A 22465-nucleotide genomic window follows, 5' to 3' on the forward strand; every position below is an offset into this window, starting at 1 on the left:
TTGAAGGATATCCCTCTGTTCATTGAAAAGTATATTTGGTGACTGTTGTGTGCTAGGCCCAGGGTGGGGGCCAAGGGTGCCCACAGGCTTTTGTGTTCTTCATCTGTTGTTGCCATCGAATTTAAAGATACCTATGGCTTTGTGGGAGGTAACTTAGTGGTTTGTAATAATTATAGCTAATATATTAATGGAATTTTGCAGATTTTAATGTACTTTTCCATGCATAGGCAGTTTAATCCTTTTAACACGCAAATGAAGCACATATTAGCAGCTTCACTTAATATGTACATATCTATGAAAAAGCAAGCATGTCCAGAAGAGAGGATAAGAAAACTTACCCAAGGTCACATATCCAGTAAGTGAGAGAGTTAAAATTCAAACTCTTGGGTCTATTCCTTTCATTGGACATCACCCAAAAGGCATTCCTATTATTCAGAAGATCATTATTCCTACTAATTTTGGAAGATTTCTTTGGGATGATTACACATGCCATAAAGGTGTACTATATTCCAAAATGTGTTTCAGATTGATTTTCTGGGAATGTAACATGGATATTTGTTACACAGACATGAAATTATAATACCTTAAAAAAGAGTTAACCTCATGGCCTCTCTTCTTTCTTCACTCTGCTTATTCATTCAGATCTTCCTTCTTTCCTGTGAGCCCTTCTCTTGCTCACTCTGCTCGGTGAGGGCAGAGGATGAGCTGACTTCCATAGCGTGGTGGTGTCCAGCGGAACAGCCACAGGTGCCAAACGAGTCATGAAAGCCGCGTGTAGGGCAGAGCAGCCTCTCCTGCTCCCTGTTCCCTGCTTGCCCTGGTGTTTTTCATGCTAAGCTCATTAGTCCTTTAATTTAATCTTCCATCACTATCAGAGTAATTAACATACCTCACCGTGGAGACTTAAAAAAGAACCACTGCTTCAGCAGATTCCTACAAATGAGCAGATAATATTCAGCTATTCCCCTCACAAGTGCTGTTATTGATGAGGACTTGGTGAGGAGGCTTTGAGTGATGGCTCTAAAGGGCTTAGAGTACATACTTTTGTAATAAATATTTCCAAAGATAATTCAGCAAGGGACAAAACAGTTTGTATAAAGCCATCAAAACTGGCAGGAAAGCTATTTTCTCTTTTGATAGGAGAGGGTAGAATAAGGAATGAAGTAGAAAAGTCTCATTTCAGTATAAACCACCTCCTAAATGTCAAAGAAGCAGCAGAAGGCTAAAAAAGAAAGGAAATAGAAGGCAGGGAAGTACCCAGAAAGAAAAAGATGTTTTCATAAGACTAATGGGAACCAGAACATTTTGCAAAGATGAGGTAGTCTGGGCATCTGGAAGGATTTTTATAATGCAGTAATTTTTCTTTTTTTTTTTGATTACTCTTAACAACACACATTTCCAGGCTGTGCTTACATATGGTCGGCACTGGCCAAGCATTCTGTTCCTTTTCTAGATTAGGCATTATACACTGAGGCACTGCATGCTGCTGTCTGTCTAATCTTGAAGCAGGTTTTTCTGGACTTGGGCTCTTCTTTGTTTCTTGGAAGAAACAAAGCACCATGGGAACTACAGGGACAACTGAAAGGAGGCATTTGATTATCATTTGATAGCTTTTGAAGTAAAGTGAGCCCCAAAGAAAAGAAGGCATACCTACCTATTAGAAACTGTAGGTGGATTCACTTTTTGAGATATTGTTTCTCCTGATGGAGTCCAGAGGGGGCTAATCCAGGCATGCAGCACTGGGAGTCACATCTTGGTCCCACGTGCACCACACTGTCAAATGGATGCTTACTTTTTTTTTTCCTTCATTTTTTAAGAACTTTTTACTGTTAGACTCTCTGGGGAGATGACTCAAGTTAACAAATATAGGGACAGACTCAAAAAATAGCAGTTCAACATCATCCTTAAGCCTGGCTTCTCCTAATCCTCCTTTGTCTAACCCCTCTCTGGTGCCATTGTGGCACTCCTCTGGGTTTTGCCGGTGAGGTTTGTTTTCTCCAACTTCTCTGGGTTGGGTGCTCACATTTATTCATTTATTACAAAGGATTTTACAAAGAATGCAGGTAAACAGCAATAAGGAAGATCGTGCTGGGTGAGGTGGCGGAGTGTGAAGCTTCTGTTCCCTTGCTGGGTGCACTGCCCTCCACACACCTCCATGGGTTGGGCTGACTGAAGCTCCAACATAGAGACTGTCGACAGGGATGCTGAGGTTTTGCTCCTCTCCACTCCTGTGGAAGAGCCTGGATGTCTTCCACGCTGTTTCCTAGGTAGAAAAGAAAGAGTGCTAGGTTTTCCTGTTACTGATTATCTGACTTAGGTACATCTCTTTGGCCGCAAGGGCCTCTATTTCTGTGTCTTAAAAAGTGGCAACCTGAGGATGTAGCTCAGTGGTAGAACTTGGTCTTAGCACCTGCAGGGTCCTGGCTTTGATCCTTAGTGTGTGAGTGTGCACATGTATACACACACACAAAATAAGAGTAGCAGCAGGAGGAGCTGGGGTCCCACTGTTCTCTTTATGTAGATCATTAGTATCTACATAAAAAGAGGCCTTATAGTTGTCATGTTTTAAAATATAGACTATGAGTACCTGGGTTCAGATCTTGGTTCTGCCACTTACTAGTTGTATGGTGTTAGACAAGTAACTTAGCCTCTCTGGTCGCAGTTTTCTCATTTGTAAAACTGGGTTCATGATAGCTCTTCTGTCACACAGTTGTTGGAAGGATTAAGCAGTGCCTAGCATGTGGCAAGTACATTGTATGTTTCTTGAGCAGAAAGAAAGTCTTTGTGATGATTATATTGCAAAATATCTTATAAATAGTCCAGAACAATTGTATTATTATTTTGAAAATCTGACAAATTGGTATGATTGCCACATGTCATTGTGAACAATATGAATGAACAAACTGGTTAGAAAACTTAGTGGATGTGAGGTAGCCTCTAAAATCTCATGTGAGACAATGCAAGGTGTTCAGAGGTGAAACGGTTAGATTTGAGAGCTGTAAGCTACTCAGTGGATTAATCTGTTTGATGGATTCATAATCTGAAAATCATAATGGGTGGTAACTGTAAGCAGATTGTGTGTGGCTGGAGGAGAGGCTCCCTGGGAAGGTGCCTTTGGGGTTTTATATTTTGCCCCTGGCACTTGCTTTTGTGTTTCCACTGCCATGTACTGACAGCTTTTCTCCACCATGCCCTTCTGCCATGATGTTCTGCCTCAGCTTGGGCCCAGAACAATGGAACCACTCAACCATGGACTGAACCTCTGAAACCATGAACTCAAAATAAACTTTCCCTTCCCTAAGTTGTTCTTGCAGGTATTTTGGTCATAGAGATGAAAAGCTGACACAGTTAGTTCCAAGTCTTCAATGACTAATGGTGTCTGGTTAATGCGATTATGATGTTGTTATTCAGGTTTCCTTCACGATAACCAGCTGGGAAAGGTTTATTTTAGCTCACAGTTTTAGAGGTGTCAGTCCATGAATGGTGGCCAGGAACCAAAAGAGCAGCAGCAGGAGGAGCTGGGGTCCCACTGTTCTCTTATAAAGGTCACACTCCCAGTGACCTAAAACCTGTGAGGCCCCCACTTCTTAAAGGTTCCATAACTTTCCAATAGCATCAAGCTGAAGACCAAGTCCTTAACTCATGGGTCTTTGGGTACACTCCAGATCCAAGTTATTGTGTGGTGCTATGGGACAGTCAGAAGGAGAGGGAGAACATGGTGATTGGTCTCATTGATATTGGCAAATGTGACTCTGAAGACTTAGAGGTGGAATGCAAAGTGTGGATATTGAAGTAAGTATATTGGGGTATCTAGATTTAAAAAAACATCTAACGGGTAAAACATTTGCAGATGAAGAAACAGATTCACTGGCATTCAAATAACCTGCTCAAGGCAGAAATATCGTCCATGATATGCCTTCCAGGTTTGGATTCCTAGTTTTTTTTCAGTTGATCTAGACCATATAACAGTGGTGTTGAAGTTTGTGTATTTAAAAAAAAAATAAAAAAGGTCAGATCAGCTAGGAGCTCTTCAGCATCCCCCAGGTCCACTCTCCGTTGCTTGTGTATCTGGCAGAGGAGAACGAATTCATCCTGTACGCCATGCGGAAGTCCATCCACCGCTATGACCTCGCCTCTGGAGCCACAGAGCAGTTGCCTCTTAGTGGGCTTCGGGCAGCTGTGGCCCTGGATTTTGACTATGAACGAAACTGCTTATATTGGTCTGATCTAGCATTGGATATCATCCAGGTGAGTCAGCCATTGGTCTGCTTCTGGGGGTTGCAAAGCTGGGGATCAGATTTCATCCTCATACATGCTAGGCAAGCTGTCTATTACTGAGCTCTTCCCGCAGCCCAAATCCATGCATTTTAAAGGAGAGAGAGTTTATCTTTATTCATTGTCTATGTAATCATTTTAGAAACACAATTCCAACAACTTTTACCTATATTCTTAACCCAACAGAAATTTACAGTGTCTGGGTATCTTGGGGGTGAGGAAGGGGGTGACCGTGAGTATAGCTGTCCCAAAGATAGCACCTGATGGCTAAGAGCCTTACAAGGGAAGAGCAGCTGTGAAGGCAGATACAGGAACTCAGAAATAGCAGCAGTTTGGTTTCATTACTTTTAAAAGCAGACACATGCATCTGAGTAATCTCTGACCTCATTAATGTGATATAGCACATAGTTTAGTAACCAGTGTTCATGACGCTAATGTAGAGTAATATAAAGGATTAAATTCTGTTTATTGTTTTGTTTAAAACAGGAAACCATAATACATTTTGGAAATGCCCTTATTAAAACTCAGCTTCATGTGCCTGGAAAATTTAACAGTGTAAAACATCTCATCCCTTGGCCATCCAGCCAGCTGAATAAAGGGTTACTGTCCACGAGACTGATTTGGCAGAAGATCATCTGAGCATTTCACAGCATTTACTGCTGTTTTTCTCTCTCTAGCGCCTCTGTTTGAATGGGAGTACAGGGCAAGAAGTGATCATCGATTCTGGCCTGGAGACAGTGGAAGCTTTGGCCTTTGAACCTCTCAGCCAGTTACTTTACTGGGTGGATGCTGGCTTCAAGAAGATTGAGGTATGTGTATCCCCATGTTTTTCTTGATTAAATGATCAGGGGAGCACCTGGGCTTTGATCCAGATTTGACACGGGGGTGGGAGCCGGTGTGTTAAGTTAGTCTGGCAATTTTCTAAGAATTTCCAAAGAATGGAAAGGCTAAGCCCTTAGGAGAAGGGGAAAGGAGGGGGAGGGTTGGTCCCAGAATGATTACTCACTGCCATAAAAGTCCTAGGTGAGAACATGGCGTCTGTTGTCATCAGAGATAACGTCATTAAGATAACTGAAAGTTTATACTTTGGCTAACAGAAGCATAATATAATAACAATAATGATAATGTTGCCATATTGGTAACAGTCCAGTAATAATGCTAGAGTAATAATGACAGTGTCATCATCAACATTATTATCTGTAATAATAATATAGATATTATTGTCTGTAATTTAGCTACCCCCAAAACGTATTCAACCTTACATGTGCAAGGCAACATGAGGGTAATAAATGACTTATACACCACCGAAAACATTGGGTTGAAATTTAGGTCTGCCTAATTCCTGAAGGTTAGTGCTGAGGCCAGGGACACTGCCTCAGCAGCTCTTTGTACTGGTGCTACATGGAAGTATAGCATGCGGGTCTTCAAAGTGGGAAGTATAGTAAAAGCAGGGAGGTGCAGAGGCAAGTGAGGTTGCAAGACTAAAGAAACACTTGAGAGGAGCTTCGAGTTCAAGCTTTACCCTACCAGCTAAGTGATATGGTGCAAGGAACTCGGCTTCTTTAACTTCCGTCTCTTCATGTGTCAAATGAAGATTGATTTATTCACTCAGCCATTTGACAAGTGCTTTGGTGCATGATATGTGATAGCTCTGATCTTAGGCTCTAATGATGCCACACTGGGCAAGAAGACCTTGTGCAAGTTCCTGTTCCGATAGACCTTAAGTTTCAATAAGGACAAAATGATAAAGAAATAAAGAAACCAGTTCTGTTGTGATGAGTGCTGCAAAGAACTTAAGTGCAGGTGGTGTAATTACATGGCTGGGGAGTGGAGCATTAGGAAAGGTAGACAGGGGAGGCCTCCTGAGGCTGTGGCATCTGAGCTCAGCCTGCTGGTTGCAGTGTGCCCCTCATTGGGATGCTGACAGAAGTGAACAAGATGCAGAGTGCCTGGTATCTACCAAGTGCTGCCTTAGTGGTTTTGTTATTGCTATTTCTGTCCTTTATTTACTTATGTGTTGCCAGAACTTTGTGAGGTGCTAGAAAAATTCATCTGCCCTTTCATAGGCTGGTTGAGTGACTCCTGCTTAACTCAAATACTGTTTGTGCAAAGTGGTATAGGATGAGTCCAGGAGCTCTTGGATGAAGTGGGTTAGAAGAGTTAGGAAGGGAGGTCAACCCAGAGCTGTTTTGAAGGAAGGTTACTGTGTGTTTAGAGCAAATAGTTGGGAGGGCAGGCCTGTGATGAGTATGGCGGGAGCAGAGTAGTGAGTATATATCAGGCTCCAGGATTGTGGGGACTGCGCAGCTAGAGTGGAAGAGGGAGAACGTGGGGCTTGTTCCTGGACTTTTTGTTGCAAGGCTGCTATGTAGAGAATGGGCTGTATCGGGCCATTGGTGGAGGGTGGAGTAACATGAGTGTGTTAAATAACATAAGATTAAGACAAGTCCTCCATATCTGTGGGTTTCACATCAGTGGATTAAAAATATTCAAAAACCAAAACGAAACTGTACTGAGCATGTACAGACCTTTTTTCTTGTCACGATTCTCTAAACAACACTATTACAACTATTTACACAGGATTTACATTGTATTAGGTATTATAAGTAGTCTGGAGAGGATTTATAGTATATAGGAGAATGTGTGTAGGTTACAGGCAAATGCTTTACAATATTATATAAGAGACTTGTGCATCCTTGGATTTTGAACCAGCTCTGTGGATACCAAAATGTAAAGCAAGGGTGACCACTTAACTCTGCAGATCATTGTGTGGTAGGAAGTGCACACATAGTTCCGACTACTCTCAGACTATATGAAAATTGCCACATGAGCCTGAGGAGGGATCAGCTCATTCTGACTGGAAATGAAGGCAGATTTCCAGATGGTCTGGAACTGGAATCATGCAGATGTGTGGGGGATGGGCTGGGGGAGGTGCCTCTGTAGGCAGGGGCTGATAGAGGACTTTGGCAATGTGGGTCTTTTTTTTTTTTCAATATTTTGTTTAAGTTGTAGTTGGACACAATACCTTTATTTTATTTTTATGTGGTGCTGAGGTTCGCACTCAGCGCCCTGCACACGCTAGACCAGCACTCTACCGCTGAGTCACAACCCCCCACCCCCACAGTGTGAGTCTTTTAAGGAGCTCAGATCCATTCTGGCCTTTTCTTTTTCTCCTCTTTTCGTCAGGTAGCTAATTCAGATGGTGACTTCCGACTTACAATTGTCAATTCCTCTGTGTTGGATCGGCCTAGGGCTCTGGTCCTAGTGCCTCAAGAGGGGTAAGTATGTCCCCAAAAGAAAGTATTGTGTCCAATGCTGCAACAGTAGGTTCTCATAGAAATGTAAACTTCTGGGCAAAACTCTGCTTCTCATGAATATGGTAGCAATAACCTATTAACTGAGAATTTTGAAACCACACCTTAGCCATCAAGGCCAGGTAACTCCATTCGCTTTTCATTTTCAAGTACCAGACTCTGGAGGCATCCAAATGTCTCACATCTGTGAGGTGTTTTTTCAGTAAAGGTAATGGTGAAAGGGACTCTCCAGACACGGCAGGCCCTCTCATGTATTATAAGGATTGTTTTATCTTTAGTTTCATGCATGGCACAAATATTTAATTCAATCCATCTTTCCTCTGCCTCTCCTCATACCCAGCACGTATAGGTTTTCTTACTCAAAATTAGTATGTACTCGGGCTGGGACTGTAGCTTAGTAGCAGAGCACTTGCCTAGCATGTATGAGGCACTGGGTGCAATCCTCAGTACCACAGAAAGATAAATAAATAAATGCATACAATAAAATAATTATTTAAAAAAAGTAGTATTGTGTTTAGGGAATGCGAAGTGGTTTTTTTTGTTTTTTTGTTTTTTTTTTTAATTAACTGAAGGGATCACAACTAACAGGAAAATTCTGGATTAATTTTCCCTGCCTTTCATGTTTACTAGTATTTATGATCAAAATTAGTACTTTTTTTTTTAAAAAAAAGAAAGGGTCTTAAAATAATCTATGTACTTGGTTAAAATATTAAAAGAGAACAAAAGTGTATGGAACAAAAGTATTTGGTATTTGTTTTCCTCCTCCTCCTCTTCTTTTTTTTTTCTTTTCTTGCATTTTGGGGATTGACCCCGCTCGCTCCCTACCACTGAGCTACAGCTACATCTCCAATCATTTTTTAAAAAATTATGTTTTTAGACAAAGTCTCACTAAATTTTCCAGAGTTGGCCTTGAACTTACAGTTCTTTTGCCTCAGCCTTCTCTGCCTCAGCTGGGATTATAGATGTGTAACACCATGCCCAGTTTCTCTGTTCTTCTTAACCCTTTACCCTCATACATCCTAGGGGTGGTGATTTTTAGTAGTTTCTTATGTATTGTTTAGAATCATTTTTACCCATGTACAAACTTTATCCTTAAGTCACAGGTTTCCCCCCTACATTCATGCACCAGATTGAATCAGTGTGTTTACAACTTTGTAACTTTAAAAAAGTATCTGTTTTGAAGATAGTTTCATTTGAACACATATAGATTTCCAGGTTTCATAGTGTTTTGTGGTATGTACTATTATATATCAGTTCCTATACCAATTAACATTTAGATTAATATACATATCTGTACATTTCTTTGTACATTATCTTTGCCTAATTTGACTGTAGGTGAATTTTAGTAGAGGAATTTCTGAGTCAAGGAATTAAGTGGTTTCAAATATTAGGATTACTGATAACTAAAATAATGATTGTTCTAGAGGGATCTCTTTCCTATATGGAGAGGAGTATTTGAGCTCCTCTTTCTCCCATTTTGACGAGGTATGTGGTTTATCCCCATTTTGACCAGGGTCATGTTCTGGACCGACTGGGGGGACCTGAAGCCTGGGATTTATCGGAGCAACATGGATGGCTCTGCTGCTCATCGTCTTGTTTCAGAGGACGTCAAGTGGCCCAACGGCATCTCTGTGGATGACCAGTGGATCTACTGGACAGATGCCTACCTGGACTGCATTGAACGGATCACTTTTAGTGGCCAGCAACGCTCGGTCATTCTGGACAACCTCCCGCACCCGTATGCCATTGCTGTCTTCAAGGTGAGTCCTTATTTGTCCCACCATCAGGCAGTCTGGCAGAGTAGGTAAAGAGCATACTAAGGTCCAAAGCCGGGGACTTTTGGGGTCTCACAGAGATGCTGTCTGACTTAGGAAATCTGCTCTTTTCTAAATTTGAGATAATTCACTTCAGCCCATACCAGATATAGGTGCCGGAGTCCTGGCCACTACCACTACTCACAATTCAAAAGGTTAAGAGTTAAGGTTATTTCTTAAGACTGTTCTGAGCTTGCCTCTAGTGCCAAGAGCCTCTGTTTCTTTGTATCTTGTGAGGTGTGCTCACTTTATTCCCTACTGAGAGAGATAAGCTACATACCACATGTATGTTTTAATTCAGAGAACAGAACAGTTCTCTCGATCCTTGGGAAGCAGGTTTTGAACTGAGCAGCTTGGTCAAACTTGAATGCTTCTCTAATAGTTTCTTTTGTGTAGTAGCTCCTTAATGTGGATTTGGTGATGTTTGGATCAAACCATTGATGCTTACATTCAAGTAGAATTTTGATCAGATCAGTCATTCAGACAAAGAGCTAGTGTGGTGACACTTGCCTATAATCCCAGTGGCTCGGGAGGCTGAGGCACGAGGATCGCCAGTTCAAACCAACTCTCAGAAAAAATAAAGGTGCTAAGCAACTCAGTGAAACCCTGTCTCTAAATAAAATACAAAATACGGCTGGGGATGTGGCTCAGTGGTCGAGTGCCCCTGAATTCAATTCCCACTATTAAAAGCTGGACTAACAGACAAAGGTTTTTATTCTAGAATGAAATCTACTGGGATGACTGGTCACAGCTCAGCATATTCCGAGCTTCCAAATACAGCGGGTCCCAAATGGAGATCCTGGCAAGCCAGCTCACAGGGCTAATGGACATGAAGATTTTCTACAAGGGGAAGAACACTGGTAAGACAGAGTCTCTTCTTAAGTCTCCCCAGAGCTGATCTCAGGAAAGGGGCTGCATGTGGGCAATCTCCACTCAGAGCAGGATCTGGCAGCCTGCGTCTTTGCTGTCACGACAACATGTGCATTATTTAATTTCTTCCTAATGACATCTTAATTTCTTTTCTAATGACACACAAACAGCTGGAAGACAGCATGTTTTTGCCTGCCTAGAGTGTTGGTGCGTGGTGGGTAATTACACCCTCCTCCTGCCCTTGGCCCCTCACTGATTGGTGGTGTGGCTTCTGTTGCAGCTGGGAGAGCCCAGTGTGTGCTTAATCCCCATTTGGCACACTTACAGGGAGCAGCGCTGGCTGGGTGCTCAGACAGTTTCGTGCCCATTGAGCATTCCCACCTCTGTTGTGATGCTGTGTTTAGTTGTTTGTGGCTTCTATTTGTGCACCCTCCCTGAACTTTTAAACCCCATGAAGGAAAAGATTGTGTCTGCTTTCTTTTTCTCCTATGGCAGTGGTGACTAGCACTTAGTAGGTGCTGAATTCATATTTGTTGAAAGAAGGGATGAACAGGACAGGGAGAGCTGCCATGGGTATAGATAGTTGCTGTCTTCATGGCCTGTTGGTTGAGGTTTTAAGAGCTGCTATATAAAGCTTTGACATGCGGCTACTGGAGGCTGAGACTCCTAGTAGAAATGATCTTCCTTCCCCTTCTACCCTTTACCCTTGCTTACCCTCAGCTGTACTGATGATGCTAGGGGAGAAGAATTCGAGCATTCCTGAGAAGAATAGTCCCTTTAAGCATTCCCTCTTATCTCCATTGGATTAAGTAACTTCTTGACTTTCCTTTGTTGACAAACTTCTAGGTTTTCTGTTTTGAACTAGAATGTTGGTAGTGTTTTGTGGGTCTTGGCTTATCCTGTGCTAATGGAAAATTGACAAGAAAAATAATACAGTTATAGATATCATTGTTATTCCTCTGGGACCAAGGAAGCTGGCATGGGAACACCCTTTGGAAACTATAAAGTGTCCTCCTGATGTAAGTCTGTCTCAGAGTCGCCTGCTTCGAGTATTGGTGCTTGGTGGGTAATTACGCAGTATCTTCACAGCTGACCTGTGAGGTGTGGAGGGCTGGTATTCTGATCCGTGGTCTGTAGGTGAAGGAGTGAAATCTTAGCTATTAATTAGCTTTCTCAAAGCATTCTCACTAGTGTAGGAACTACGAAATGGAGAAGTCACATTGTTTCTTAAGAGGAGACAGCTGTTTTAAAGTAGGAGGAGATGAAGGAATCTTGCTTCTCAGCTGCCATGACTGAAATCTCTAGGTCCCTGTCTGAGGGAGAATGAGAGCCTCACAGGCTCAGAGAGTGGGTTGTTCTCATTTCTCTAAGTTGTCACCTAGTCCAGAAGAGTGGGGCTCCATTTCAACCAGTGCTTGTAAGCGCGTTTGATGCGACGCAGCAGTTTCTGCAGCACCATGTTCAGGTGAAGCTGGGGGTCCCTGGGGTGCTTTCCCTACTGATCTCTTGCAGGAAGGGACCTGATTGGCTAGGTTTGGAGTTTGTCCCTGCCATTCCTCTCTTGACTGCCACTTCATCCCAGCAACTCAATCCCAGCTGACATGTGTCACCCAACCCCCTGGAGTGGCAGGAGAGGGAGTATATGCTCTGAGCAGGTGCAGATGTGCCTGGTGCTAGACAGACAGGTCTGTGATTCTCAGCTTAGGTGTGATTGATCCCCAAGAGTCACTTTTATTTACACTCCCCACAGTAATTCTGGGGGTTGGGATAGCATCATGGAGGAAAGACAGGTTCAAAAGGGAGATGTGTGCTAGTGGGTGGAACACTGTTCCTTAGGCCTAGTGCCACTGACTGCATCTCTACTCCAGTCTCCACTTCTCTTGCAGTTCTCTCTTATCTTCCTTTTGTTGTAAGCAGGATGTTTCCAGGAGACCTCCTACCTACAGACAGGGCCAGAGAAGCAAGTGTCTAACTGCCGCAGTCTGGCTGGGCACAAAATCACAAGCCACTCAAGCAGGAACAAACTTTATTTCCAAAACTCCCGTGAATGCCATGCACGCAGCCTTCTCCTGGGACACACCACAGCAACCCCAAATCCCTCCTCCGGAAATCCCTCCTACCACACTTCCCCAACCAATGGGAATTCTCTGGGAGTCCCCTGAGAGTGAGAGCTCCAAAGTAGCAGGCAGAGGCGGACAGCAGGGGTCTAATATCCAATTGAATGTACATCTTAACATAATCATTATCATCTCAAGGGCTTGCTGGCCTTACCTTCAACCAAAGATGCCATGCATCATTCCTACTCAGCTATGGCTCTCAGCATCTAACCTCTGAAATGGGCCAGTCTGAGTGAAATTTGAGCTTCTGTAGCCGCACCTGGCTCAGTGCTGCCAGTGTGCACTGCATGCCTCTCAGCTTTGTGCTTGTTTGCTCTAACCTGTCTCCTTGTTCAAACACCCAGAGGGTTCCACATGTTCATGATGCATACTGGCCACCCAGGTGCCAGTCCTCCTGTATTCTTTTTATTATTTGCTCCTAATATACACAGAATTTTCTATTAGCTAAATATAAAATAATGGTAAATACTTTTATTTAGGTATTTATTAAGGGTTATATCATATATACCTGCTAATATTTTTTGTGGACTTCCTTTAGTCTTCTCCAAATCCATTTGTGCTGTGAATATTCCCATTTTATAGATGAGACATAAAAGTCAGGTTTAGTAACTTGTCCAGGTCACACACATAGTAAGTGGTAAGAGTTGAGTTGTGACCTAGTTGACTTCAAAACTTGAACTTCAGTAAAACCATCAGGCTTTGCCCCCTCTGCCATCTGTTGCTGAAATAGCAGTGCACTGGTAATGTGACAGTAAGTTAGAATACTACAATTTGCTTGATTCTGGTTTGTGATAAAATGTCTGTTTACATAGAACACTTATTAATTTGAGGTATTTGATTATAAGTAAATAATACATTTCTTGTCTTGATTCATGGCTGATTTTTAAGTAATGTCAGTGGAATTTATTCTTTATAAAGTATTTTTTCCCTTTAAAGAGGTTACTTTGTAAGATTTTTGATGTATTCAATTGATGCTACAATGTCTTAAAAGTATTTTGGAGATCTTGAAATTCTTCTGATCCTGCAAGCTTTTAAACATCTGTAAATGAGGGTGAATATTCATTATTTAGTGTAGATTTGTTTTGGTAACTGCCAAGAGTTTCAATACTTAAGTGAGATAATAGCATTTTTGGCTCCAAAACTGATTCTGGAGGAATTTTCCACAGAGGAAATTTGAAAATGTTCTGAAGACGCCCATGAAGACATCTGGAGCTAAGTGTGGTATCCTAAGGGGACATCTTTGAAGATGGTCACCTGTCCTTTCTTCCCATCAGGACAGGGGTTTTCATAATGTATACCTTGCTTACATGGGGCAGTTGGCATCCTATAGAAGGGTCTCTGGCCACAGTGGGACTCTGCTGAATTCTTTCATTTTTTTCCGTGTTCTCTGTAATGTTGTACCATTTCCTGTTCTGTGGTTCATAACAGCTGGGGTGCTCCTTCCCTGCTGATCTCTTGCAGACAGGGACCTGATGAGCTTGGTTTGGAGTTTGCCCCTGGATATTGCCTCTCAGCCTGCGGTGTCATACATCTTGGCCTGGATTAGCCTCCTGAAATAGGACACCCCATTTTGGGTTCTGTGCGTTTAGCTCTTCCTTGTTTGGGTAGGAACATTTGCTCTGCATGTGAAAATGTTAGTCACGTTATTTTAGACACAGTCCACATGAAAATATCATCCTGTAATTGAGTATGTTTAAATAACATATTTTGTAATTGTTCATTTTCTTGGAACATTGAGTGGTATGTTGTCCTCAGAATACAAAGAACATGTCCTACATCCTTTTCCAGTTGTTTTTCATTAGTGGTGGCTCAATTCAATTTTGTATCCCCCTTTTCTAGCCAGTAGTTTGTGTATTTGAGCTAAAGAGCAATCTGTGCTCACCAACTATCAGGATGAGCTGATGTCTGGTCACCTGGATGTTCTACTATGGTTACTGTGCTGCTGTGGTTGATGGTTGAGTGAGTTATTTGCTGAAGCTTTTTTGAAAGTTTCATCACATGAATTTCTCTACCTGGGTGTGCTTACTTTATCTATTTGGCAATGTCTTTTACTCTCTCTTTCTTAGAATCAAAGTGACATTGCTGCTAAATCTGTGATTTTTATTTCTATTTGTAATATCACTTAAAACTGATGAGGTGCCAACACATCGAAAGCTATCGAGTATACTGTCACCCATATCATTACTCATTGTCATTAACCAGCACTCTTTGGGCAGGGCTTAGTTGTAGTCTTGGGTGGAACCAGATTACTTGGCTGCCTGTCTGATGGTGGAGGTGGGGTTGGAGTGTCTGACTAGACCTCACAACTGAACAGTCAGCAGTTGAATTTTTTCAAAGTTTTTATGTTGATTTTCTTGTTTTCATGATTAATATGCAAAGCCAAAAGAAAACAACATATGTATTTCAAAAGTCTTTGGCTTTTGTGTTATCCCATAGTTGTATCATGTTTCCAGTTGTTACAAAATAGGTTATACATTCTCCCTCTTTACCCTCTGAAAAGGTGTTGGGGATAGAAAACACCTTTGCCAGTTTTGTTCATTCACATTAGGCTCTCTTAAGTGCGGTGATGGATTTTTTGAACTGTTACTTTATTTGCTAAGTTGAACCAGAAAAAAATTGAACATATTAGCATAGATCAAATCAACTTTAGTCCTTTTATGGATTCATTGTTCGCTTGATGGTAGCTTAATGAGTACTTTGGTTGGTTCCTCATTTAGTTCTTTAGCTGTGCTTTGACACAAAGCAGTTGAGAAGGGTGATCTGGAATTTTGTCCAGGCCCCAGCTTTACCCACATGCATGTTCTGAATGAAGGGCCTTTGGGTCCAAAGGAACCCACTCAAGATAACTCAAATGGAAAATGTTATTGGCAGAATCAAGGGAGGCAATAAGGAATCCAGAGATGGGAGATCTAGATACGCCTTAAAGGTACTGCAGCTAGGAATGGCAAAGTCATTCTCTTTTTCTGAGGCCCTGGTGGTGACCCTTTTTCTCCCCATAAGTCTTCTATCTGCAGACCCAGAGTACCTCTCCATGGTTGTGACTTGAGAAAGTTTTGACACTTACTCTGGTATCTCTTCTCCCAGTTCTAGCTCCCTGGTGGCTTAGCTTTCAGAAACCCAATTCCATTTTCCCAGGAGGAACATCTGCTCCATGGTTTGGGCAGTCCAATGGAGCTGAGGTGGAGAGGCAAGTCTGGAGAAACTGGCTGTATGGTTCAGGTCCTTGCCCAGGTTCTGGCAGAGCTTGTCATTACAGGAGGTGCCTCCACATGTGCTGCGGAGCCTCTGTGAGCTTCTCTGGTCCTGTCTATAGGGTGAGGAGGCAGCAGGTCTCTTCCTGTTCGGTGGCTCCCTTCTGCTTCGTATTATTAACCCAGTATGCTGCTGTGTGTCTTCTCTCCAGGAAGCAATGCCTGCATGTCCAGGCCCTGCAGCCTGCTGTGCCTGCCCAAGGCTAACAACAGCAGAAGCTGCAGGTGTCCAGAGGGAGTGTCCAGCAGTGTCCTCCCTTCTGGGGACCTGATGTGTGACTGCCCTCGGGGCTATCAGCTAAGGAACAACACCTGTGTCAAAGAAGGTGAGTCCCTTCTGCCCTCAGTCTCCTTCATTTCTCATCTCCCGGCCAAGGCTCCATATTCCCTATCCATTTGGGGACACTGGAAGAGTCCTAGGCAAAAACAAAATCCACTAGATTCTTAGAGGCATCCTGGTTTGGGTGCTAAGGCCTGTGGCAGGTCATTGCTCATTCAGAACAAACCCAAACTATTTATGTGAAAATAGTGGTTCTGCATTTTGGTTTCATGCCTAATGACACTGGCTTTCTGCAAGGGCTGACCTTCTTTTCTACTAAGTCTTCCTGTCCTTACCCACCCTCATATCTAGATTCTCTAACTTCTCCTGCTGTAGCTTTACTTTTTTTTTTTTTTTTTTTGCAGATTGGACCAAGGGCCTTGTGTGTGTTAGATAAGCACTTATTATACTGAGTTAAATACCCAAACCTTTTTATTTTTTATTTGGAGATAGGATTTTACTAAGTCCCTCAACTGGCTTCGAACTTGTGATCTTCCTGCCTCAGCCTCCTGAGTAGCTAGAAGTAGCTGAGATTACAGATAGGTGCCACCACACCTGGATTCCCACTTTTTATAAGTTGGGCCAACCTGCCTTGGAAACATGACTAGCTTGATCCCTTTAGAACTGACCACTCTGGCCTAGCAGTCACTTGTTCACCACCCCAGCCCGAAATGGTCTGAACTGTCAAACCAATCTGCAAAGATCTCGAAGTTTTGACTTCCAAGCTGTGACTAAATGGCTGTGACAATCCCAACCTGCTTTGAATGTGGACACATGCGTTAAAATATTTTCCTTTTAAGAACCTGTTTAAATTTTTCCCAGTTTTCTCCCTTATCACTTCCCCAGTCCCCAATCTCATATTTCTGTCAGTGAGAACCCCTAGAAGAGGGCCTTGCCATGACATGCTTGGACTGATGGCCAGAATTCCTGCACTTCCTCCTGCCCCAGGTTATATTTGCCTTGTAACCCTAACCTCACTTCTCACAGCAGCCTTTGAGACCAGGGCAGTGAAGTACACAATGGAGACCTTATAGTCTTCCTTCCTTAAGAAATAATAAGTGGAAGAAGATGAACCTCCCTGCCTTAGAATAGGAGACTTTCAGGCTCTGGGGATGTCATCTTAAAGCTATTTGGAAAGAAATAAAGTCAACAACTAAATTGTAAGAGCAGGGCAGAAAGGCTTCTCCGTGTTCCTGATTAGAATACTTGTAATTACGCAAACAAAGAGGACAGTCATCATGTTTCCTTGACCTAGTTGACTAAACAGTATATATATTTATAAATTTTTTTCCCTGTGTAAGTACTTGCTTTAAAGAAGTCAAGAAGCAGAAAATACTTTTTAAATAAAATTTTAGTAGCCCACTCAATTATTAAAGTCTCTCTATATAGATATATAATTATATAAAGCTGTGTGGTCACCCATTAGAACACCAGGGAATCTGTTCCTGGATTTCAGTGGATGCCAGTTTCATGGATTCTCAAGTCCCTTCTATAAATTGGTGCAATATTTGCACAGAACTTACACATATCCTCCTGTATACTTTAAATCATTGCCAGATTACTTACAGTATCCAATACAATACAAATGCTATTCAAGTATGTGTAATATTGTATTATTTGGGGAGTAATGATAAGAAAAGAAGTTTGTACATGTTCAATACAGACAGTGTTTTTCCCTGAAAATATTTTCAATCCATGGTTTGTTGAATTTGAGGATATTAACTTCATGGATACAGAGAACTGACTGTATAGATAATATGTCTATCAATGCATTGAATATGTGTGTTTTAATGCTTCATAGACACAGTCCAGGGTCACTTGTATAATGAGTAGTATGTAATGCTGACGTACTGTATTTGCTACCTAGTAGGCCCAGCTGATGTCATCATTAACCTTTTTTATCATTGTAGCTACCTGTAAATATTCATCTGAACCTGCCTTTTCTTCAATTTTAATTTAAAGAGGAAAGAAGGAGGCTATTTGGGGATGCTTCTTCCCTTGTACGCATATGAACTTGGCAATTCTTCTCTCTTTTGCCATCTAAGGCATAATGTAATTTGAGGAAAAGAAATGGAAATTCAATATAGAAAGTCCTGTGGTCCCGAAGTAAGAATGACATATGAAAAGTCCTATGGTCCCACAGTAAGAATGACATATAGAAAGTCCTGTGGTCCAGCAGTAAGAATAATATTGGTTTCATTTCCTCCCCCACCCATCTCTGATCTTTAGAGAACACGTGTCTTCGCAACCAGTATCGCTGCAGCAATGGGAACTGTATCAACAGCATCTGGTGGTGTGACTTTGACAATGACTGTGGAGACATGAGCGATGAGAGAAACTGCCGTGAGTCTTCTGGCATGGTGGAGTTGCTGGGATGTTTAAGCATTGCCTTTACTCAGAAGGCTGGTCAGCTCCTGTGGGCAGGGCCCTGGAGTCTAGTTGAGAGGGCTGACCACCTGCTATTTCTCATGCCCAGCATACATTTCTCATGTCAGCATACATGCTGACAGGGCTTAGATAACAAAAAGCACATTTCCATATGTATATGTATGTGAGGTATATAGCATTATCAGACATGCATACTTGTTTACATATACATATATATATATCACATAAGTTGGCTACTCATTACAAAAGACTTTTAAAAAAGCATCCCATGGCTGAATTACACTGATTTGGCAGACTGGGTTTTAATCTTGGCTTTTACACTGTAATAAAGCTGGTAGGTTGGGTAGAGGATCAGGTCTTTGATTTATAAATTTAATATTCTGCCTTTTCAAAGATGGGCAACAGGTATCACCTTGTATGCTGCTCCAATTAGTTGATGCTGGCTCGATGCAGTCTCAGGAGAGCTTGTTGTAATTGATTAGTCATGTACAGTTTGATCTGTAATGTGGGGACATAGATGGTAGGTGTGCTGTGTAAATATCACCTTGTACTGAATAGTTCCTAGGTCTGAGTCATGTTTACGACTCTGTTTTGGAGGATTTAAAGAAAATCACAAAACTATTTATTAAGGATAATAAATTAACCACAAATCTTAACTAGTATTTCTTCACTTAATTTTTAATAGCTTTGACATCACCTGATAAAGTAGCCTCCTTTTTTTCCTCTTTAAATTAAAATTGAAGAAGAGGCAAATTGGAAGGAGTTACAAAGATGAAAAAGGTTAATGATGACACCAGTTGGGTCTGTTAGGTAGTGTCATCTGTTGGTCATATATTCAGTCAACAGGTATCTTTTGAGTACCCTCTGTGCTGGGCTTGGGTTTATATGAGTGATCAAGGTGTAATCTGTTTACAGTTTGAAGAGCATGTCAGAAAAGTTAAGAGCCTTGGACAGTAGGGTGATGAGTGCCACAATGGGAAAGCTCCATATGTGGGAAGGGCATCCAAATCTAACTTGAGTAGATGGTAATGAAGAGCTCTAGAGTGTGGAGGAAAGGATTGTGGGCAAGGGAGCAGACGGGGTATCAGTACTTGTGTGGGTTGTTGAGAACATAGGTGCATTGGGGAGAAGGGAAGTTGAATGGGCAGGCAGAGTCCAGCAGGAACCTTGTGAACTTTATTAGAAGAGCAATTGGAAAACACTGAAGTGATATGAGAAGCTTTTGCCTTTGGAAAGATAGGCAGCAGGCAGAATGAATTAGATGGGAGAAAGACCAGAAGCAGGGAGGCCAGAAACCAAGTCAGAAGGCCTGTTGCAATTGTATTGCCTTTATCAACCCAGAGGCTCATTTACCAGTTTGTACTCTTAAGAACGAGTTAATGGATACCGCTAGATGCCATCTGGCCCCTGGCACATGCATTTAGGCAGTCATCCAGGAGCAGGTGCCAGGTTCCCATGTCACTTCACCCAGAAGCACCTTTAGAAACACTCAGCTCGTTAAGCTCCTCAACGCCCTGCAGCACTATGTCCTGGCCCTTTTGGCTTCTAGGAGGTTGTATATGAAGCTCTAGTTTCGTCATTTTCCCTTGGCTTCAGGGGATGCCCTTCAAACCTCCGGAAAAGAGTGTCCCGAATGGCAGCTTCAGAAAGGCATAAGCCTCAATCTCTCTGACTTTTGCAAAAGACCACTGATAAAGCCTTCTTTGCCTACGAGGCAGGTGTGATATTTTGGGGGGAATAGCTCTTTAAAAAAATGAATACAGATCACTGAAGCAGATGAAGGAACAGAGTTTATTACCTTCAGGGTGGGGGAAGAATTGTCCAGACATGACTAGGTAGAACAGAAGCAAGGAGATAGAAACCAGATGACCAAATGTCCCAGCTAGGGACACAAGACAGTATGCCATTCCTACTGTGTCCCTGGGCTGGGTGTCTACTAGATGAACAAGCTGGATCTCAGATTGGTTCATGTTTGGAGAGAAATAATGACCTCCATCTTCACGGAGAAGCTTGCCGTGCTCAGTGACCCTCCTCTCTGACCCAGTTCTGTTGCTGGCCTTATAGCTTCTTGCCACACAGTTTAAGTTTCTGCTCTGGGTGAAGTGCAGAGCTGGCTCTGCCTTCCTCCAGATTTGGCATGAACATCAGCTGGGATTGACATTCCTGAGGCCTGAGACTTGCTTTCTGTTCTATTCTCTCCCGCTTCCACTTGGTGCAGGTCCTTACCCATTGGATGAGACAGAGAAGAGAAGAAAAATACAGGGATTTAACACCACTCTCTTAGCAACCAGGTGGAGGGGCAGAGCTGTGCTCTTATCAAGGAGAGACATGCTTACTGAGATAGCAGGAGGTGCCCTGTGCACAGGCCAGGCTGCAGGAGAGGTCCAGGCGTGATGGGGAACTACAGCATGGGGAGTTAAGTGAGGCATCCCGCCAGCTGCCAGGAAGAGCAGAGGAGGGGTGGTGAGGCGATGCAGGAGGGATGTTGTCAGTCGATTTCCCTCCCTCTTTAAACAGACTCCTCCAGCTGGGTGGATGTCAGGCACGAGGGTTTTGATATGAATCCCCTGCAGTCTTGTCATTTTGCATTCATCCCCTGCCTCCCACCATGAGCTCAATTACTGAGAAGAAATGGAACCTCCAATAAAAGCTGCTGGGATGTCTAGCAGTACTGTTGCCTCTTGGCGTTTCATTTCACAGAACACCCCACCCTCCATCCCAAGATGCCATTCTGCCACATGGGTCCCTCAGATGCTCAGGAGGGGTTTCTGGTGGGTTTTTCCTTGCATCCTAGGGTTTATGTATAAGCCTAGGAAATTTCTTTTTAGGAGAAAATCTAATTCCATGCTCATTCTGGTGCCAGAAGGGTGTGAAATATAATGAGGAAAAGATGTGACATGTGTTTAGAGTCCATTATCTTTACATTCTATTTAACAGGCTTTGGTTCCAAGCTTGTTTTCTTGTTTATATTCATAATAATGCTGCCAGGTAGTTACTATCTCCACTTTACAGAGGAATGAATGGAGGCACAGGGGTTGGATTAAGGAAGTTATAAATGGAAGAATTCAGATCCACATCTCATCTTTCTCACTTGATTCTGCATTATTTCATTTACTGTTGAGGAAACTGAAGTTCAGGGAGGTTAAAATTAATTGCCCAAGGAAGCTGTCGAGCCAGGATTTGAAGCAGAATCTTGACTGACTACAGACCAGCCTGTGTCTCTACTACAGATGTTCATGATCATCTGTGTGATGAAGTGCCTGCTTCACGCATGGAATTGGGCCTCTCTAATGGTAGTTTTGTAGATAAAGGTATTTCACAGCTGCAGACTTTATGTCTGGAGGGACCTTAGGTGGTAATCCCTGCCACTGGCCCCAGCTAGATAGTAGTTTCTCACTTTGTCAGGACCTGTTCCTCTCTGAAGCTGTTCCTTGAAAGGATGTGCCCTTACCTCCCTTGGTTATAAATTTCAGTTCTTATGTATTTGATTTCTTCTATTAAGTCTAGGTGTAGTTTCTGTTGCTATAGTTAAAGTCTGCTTCCTTTTATTTTTTTAATTGGTTTTCTAGTGGGAAGTTGGTATCTGAGGGGCTGTACTAATGAGTATGTCATCTCTCTTTCCCATTTCAGCTACCACCATCTGTGATCTGGACACCCAGTTCCGCTGTCAGGAGTCTGGGACATGCATCCCACTCTCCTATAAATGTGACCTTGAGGATGACTGTGGAGACAACAGTGATGAAAGTCACTGTGGTAAGGGAGCATGGCATTCAGAAACCCCTTCTGAAGAGGGAGCAACCATGTTTGCCCACTGGACTGTACTAGTGTATGATGGGGGTTGGAAATGGAGGGTTTCTGATGGCGTTTCAGGACTTCTGCTCTTCTAGCTACATGACCACCTCCACCCACATGGTAGGCTTGAGTCACTTCCTTTCTCCATTCAGAGCTTGCTTGAATTTTTTTTTCATGAGAATTCAGTTCCTCTGGTGGAGTTCGTGGATTTAGGGGAAGAAAAGATGGAGCCTAGACTAGCTCCCATTATTTACTTGCTGTGTAGTTGTTTTCTAATCTGAAAAATGGGGAAATAGGACCTAGCTTACCTCGTGGAGGTGCTATA

General features: G+C 42.5%; 1 protein-coding gene across 1 annotated transcript in view; it reads left to right on the forward strand.

The window, feature by feature from the left end:
- The window catches only part of Sorl1 (sortilin related receptor 1), a 163196-nt gene that overhangs the window by 85742 nt on the left and 54989 nt on the right, over positions 1-22465 (forward strand). Inside the window, exons 17-24 of the mRNA XM_078047182.1 lie at positions 4076-4248; positions 4953-5084; positions 7462-7553; positions 9103-9349; positions 10125-10263; positions 15794-15967; positions 18190-18303; positions 21979-22101. Coding sequence (XP_077903308.1) covers positions 4076-4248; positions 4953-5084; positions 7462-7553; positions 9103-9349; positions 10125-10263; positions 15794-15967; positions 18190-18303; positions 21979-22101 — 1194 coding nt within the window. The remainder of the gene's footprint in view (positions 1-4075; positions 4249-4952; positions 5085-7461; positions 7554-9102; positions 9350-10124; positions 10264-15793; positions 15968-18189; positions 18304-21978; positions 22102-22465) is intronic.

The sequence above is a fragment of the Ictidomys tridecemlineatus genome, chromosome 4 (assembly GCF_052094955.1).
Source record: "Ictidomys tridecemlineatus isolate mIctTri1 chromosome 4, mIctTri1.hap1, whole genome shotgun sequence".
NCBI lineage: Eukaryota > Metazoa > Chordata > Mammalia > Rodentia > Sciuridae > Ictidomys > Ictidomys tridecemlineatus.